A 4089-nucleotide genomic window follows, 5' to 3' on the forward strand; every position below is an offset into this window, starting at 1 on the left:
CTCTCCCCCATCTCTCGACTTAATCAAAGGTGGGAAAGGACAGCAGGCATATGGGTGGGAGAAGGGAGAAGCCCTAGAACACTACAATAAGACCAGGGCAGGAGAGGGCAGGGCTGGGCACTGGCTGCCCCAGGGATTAAAGGATGAAGTGGAGCCAGCAGACAGCCTGGGTCTCGGAAGAGATTCGAGGATGGGGCAGGCTGAGGACCAATGACCACAAGCAGCAGGGAGGGCCTTTGGAGGCAGGGCCAGGGTTCTTGTATCATCCCTCCAGCCAGCCAGCGGCCAGGCCCCTGTAGGGGCAAGGCTCCGCTCAGCCTCCAAGCCCCGCCCTCCTTGACCTGGAAGCTGAGGGCAAACCAGATTCTGGCAACTGCTGCCCTCTCGTGGCCACTCCATAGAGGTGCAATGTTCCGTCCGTCAACCTGAAGGTTTGCAGACCCAGACACCCCTGGAGGTGCCCAGAGGCCTGGCAGGCCCTTGGAGGAAATCGGCCTCCCCAGGCCTAATCTGCGCATAGCTCAAGATAATCCCCTGTGAGATTATCGTGCTACCTGAAGTCCACACCTTCACTCCCACTGTTTTCTACTTCCCGCGAAGGCCTGCTTCCACCTCCTGACTGCTTTGTTAGACTGTCCCCTTCCAGGGCTGTCCCCCAACTCTCCTATCTCTGAGGTCCCCAGGAGCTTTCCGTGACAGTATTTTCCACACCACAACTATCTGTCAATGGCCATCTGGCCCTGTGGTCTCAGGCCTTTCAGCACTGGTCCTAGGCCCTGACTGGCCTGTGGCGGGCTGTTTAATAACATGTGCTGTGAGGACAAGGACTACAAACCAGAAGAGATGGAGCACTTTTATGAATTTATTTATCAAAACTTCCACAAACCCAGCCTCATTCACCAACACAAACCGTACAATCAGCAACCTCCCCAACCCCCCCCCACACAGGCCTTGGAAAAGGCTGTCAAGTACTTTAAAGGACAGGAAGGAAGTAACACAGCTGGGTGACCTTTGGGTTTCATTTTCCAGGGGTCTGGGGAGGGCTCTGGTCCCACATCTGGGAAGGTAGAGGGACGAGGAAGGCAATAAATAGAACCGTAAGCCCAGCCTGCTTTGGTACATCGTGGGTGCGGCCCTGCGTGTGGCCAGGAACCGTCAGCAAGAGCCAGGAGGGCCAGGAGGGCTGCTGGTACAGCCAGAGGTCCCTAGGAAGGGCCCCAGCGCCCCGCAGGGCAGGAGGTAAGACCCGGCCTGGCTCCGCAGACCCTAGCTGTCCATGTCTGAGGGTGCGGTCTTTTTTCTTGTCCGAACCTTCAGGGAGCGTGAGGTGCCCTGTTGGGGGAGAGAAGGCAGGCACATTGTGAACAGTCGGGGCTGCGGCGGCGGTAAGGACAGCCCCCCCTCCCTCGTGCCTGCCTCACCACCGACCTCCCGGGCCAGAGGCTTCCTTTTGATCACACGCAGGCTCTGGCTGCGGCCCAGCGGCTTCTCTCGGGGCCGGGCTGGTGGCTGGGGGACCACTTCCGTGTCGGACCAACACTCATTATCAGTGTCACTGTCTCGCAAGCCCCCTGCCCGGTACCCTGTGTGGAGGAGAAGGAGCCAGGAGGCAAAGCTAGGCATTGACACAGTCTGAGGGCTGGGGGCAGGCTGAGCCAGGCTTTCCTCCGGCCCCAGGGGAGGAAGCCATTCCTCTCTCTGGGGGGCACTGTTTCGGGTCCCTCTGCCCACTCACCGATAGGTGGCCTGCGGTGGGGTACCTGGTCCTCCAGGTAGAGGGGATCCTGGTAGGTGGGGGCAGGGCCATCGGGGATGGTACGCAGGTCCTGCATGGAGAAGCTCCGCAGCTTCCCGGCCAGTGCACCCTGACTCTGCAAGGGAGCAGGAGCCGCTGCACCACCTGATGGAGGGGGCAGGGCTTCGGGCAGAAGGGGCCTCAGGCAGGGGAGCTGCCCAGGGAAATAAAGGCTGACCTGAGAGCAATCCCTGGGGCACAGGCCCAAAGGCAACGTGGCAACCCTTCTAGTCCTGTGCCAGGGCGCCAACAGCAAGGTTGGGCCCAGAGACAAGGAGCCGCGGCTACAGTCAATGTTAGAGCGAGAAAGTCTGAACTTCAGCTCCATGCTCCCGCCAACACCCCAACCTGTCACCTCTCACCCTGGCTCCCTGGAATGGACAGCTGCTATCCCTTGGCTCCCTGACTGAGAGCTGGACCTGCCCAAAGGGCCCTGGGGATGGGGGTAGGGCTGTTGGAAGGCTAGGGCCCAGGGCACCTTGGTAGCAGCCTGCACAGCAGCAGAGGCGGCAATGTTGAGGCCCCGCTTCCCAAAGCTGAGCACTGTCTCGTAGCTGCGCTCCTTGGCTTGCACGATGTAGGTGTCGATTTCCTGCAGATGATATGTTGGGGAGGAAAGCTCAGGCGGACCGCCCGGGTCACTCCTGTATGGACCCGGAGAAACCACTGGGAGTCACGGCTCCTGGTCCACCCCATCCACAGAGCAAAGGGCTCCCCACCCACTCACCCATTCTTCCACCTCAATGATCCGCCACGCTCCAGGCTCCCCACACCATCCCCAAACCAGCTTCCAGATGGTTACACCCTCCAAAGATCATTCACCTGTGTACCCATTTGATTAGCCCAGAAGAGGAAGAAGGCAAGGCTCTGTCAAGGTCCCACAGTTCAACAGCAGCAGGACTGGGATTAGAGCCCAGATGTTCCCCAGCGTCTCAAGCCCCAAATCCAGGGCTCCTCCCCTTGCACCCACCCCTACACTGCCCACCCTGCCTCCCCCTGGGGTACCTTCTCATGGCGAGACAAGGATGGGTGGACAAACTTTCGGTAAAGCATGCTGGCCCCCCTGGTGTAGGGCGAAAGCAGCCACAGCACAAACGCCATCTTGATCTCGTAGTAGAAAGGGAACCTGTGAGAGCAGAGGGGCAAGGTCCACCAGGGAGCCAGGCCAGGGAGAGCCAGCCCCTCCCCGCAGCCCACAGAACTGGTGCCCGTACCAGGAAATAAAGATGTCTGTGAAGGTCTCCACCGCCATGAAGAGTGCAAAGACGATCCAGTACATCATCCATCGGACCTGGATAGGGTGGGGTGGGGGGAGAGGTCAGAAGCCAGAAGCTGAACCGGCAATACCAACTCCCCTGTCCTGGGCTGACCCAGTCCATAGATTCCAGAAAGCCCTTCCCACTGCATTCCCCTGGCACTTGGCTGGCCTTACAGAATTGCCTCTGAGAAACTGCCACTCATTCCTGTACCCACCCTCAATCAGCTTCACCCACAAGATCTTACAAAGAACCTCAACAGCCCACCCTCCACCCACGCCCATGCTGCTTCAGGATATACCACCAGATTATACCCCTGAAAAAGAGGGAGCCCAGCTTGGACCCCACATACCTCGCCAAATCCTACCACACCCCTCACATGAGCTGAGCCCTCCTGCCCATCCCCACACTCACATATTCACGAATGTTCTTGGTCTTCACAGCCTTGTAGGAAGCATAAGCTGGGTACAGCATCCCAAACACCAGCCTGAAGAGCAGCCCCCAAAACAGAGGAGAAGTGTGAGGGGCACCATTCCCCACACCCCTGCCAGGTGGCTGCCTCCCCCCCACCCAGGTTCAAGGCAGCAGTACCTGCCCTGTTCTTCCCGCTTGGCTTGCACAACCTGTGCCTGAGTCAGTGCCCTGGAGGCCACCTCCCTACCCTGCTGTTTACAAACACCCCAAGCCTGCTCAGGCCTGCAAAAGTGGCCCATGGGTGCATGATGCAGGGAGAGCACAAGGTGGGTGGGAAGCAGGCTTCGGAGCTGTGAGAACACCAGGCTGATTCCTCCCCTGGACGTGTCATCAGGCGCAGGGCCATCAGATCCGGCAGTGCCAGGTGGCAGACAGAGATATTTCAGCCAGGTGCTGGAGTACCCAAAGGTGACAAGTAGGATTGAGTGGGGAGGCTGAGGCCAGGGTGGTGAGTCACGTGAATGACTACTCAGTTGGGAAGCGCCCACAACGTGCCACATCTTGTGTCTGCCAAGGGGCTGCTGGCCGGCCTGTGGTCCTCTCTCTCCCACGCACCTGCCTGCA

At 59.4% G+C, this 4089-nt stretch overlaps 1 protein-coding gene across 3 annotated transcripts in view; it reads right to left on the reverse strand.

Annotated features, from left to right (window-relative positions):
• Window positions 1-849: 849 nt before the first annotated feature.
• Window positions 850-4089, reverse strand: part of REEP4 (receptor accessory protein 4) — a 4188-nt gene continuing 948 nt past the window's right edge. Inside the window, exons 2-8 of one of the 3 annotated variants that reach the window (XM_010845460.1) lie at window positions 3466-3538; window positions 3010-3086; window positions 2801-2921; window positions 2274-2387; window positions 1736-1871; window positions 1429-1583; window positions 850-1332 (exon numbers count right to left, since the gene is read on the reverse strand). In XM_010845460.1, coding sequence (XP_010843762.1) covers window positions 1267-1332; window positions 1429-1583; window positions 1736-1871; window positions 2274-2387; window positions 2801-2921; window positions 3010-3086; window positions 3466-3538 — 742 coding nt within the window. In that variant the 3' untranslated portion in view covers window positions 850-1266. Of the gene's footprint in view, window positions 1333-1428; window positions 1901-2273; window positions 2388-2800; window positions 2922-3009; window positions 3087-3465; window positions 3539-4089 lie in introns of all 3 variants that reach the window. The other 2 variants (XM_010845461.1, XM_010845459.1) reach the window with 2 other exon arrangements.

Source organism: Bison bison, unplaced genomic scaffold (genome assembly GCF_000754665.1).
Source record: "Bison bison bison isolate TAMUID 2011002044 unplaced genomic scaffold, Bison_UMD1.0 scf7180017864217, whole genome shotgun sequence".
Taxonomy (NCBI): domain Eukaryota; kingdom Metazoa; phylum Chordata; class Mammalia; order Artiodactyla; family Bovidae; genus Bison; species Bison bison.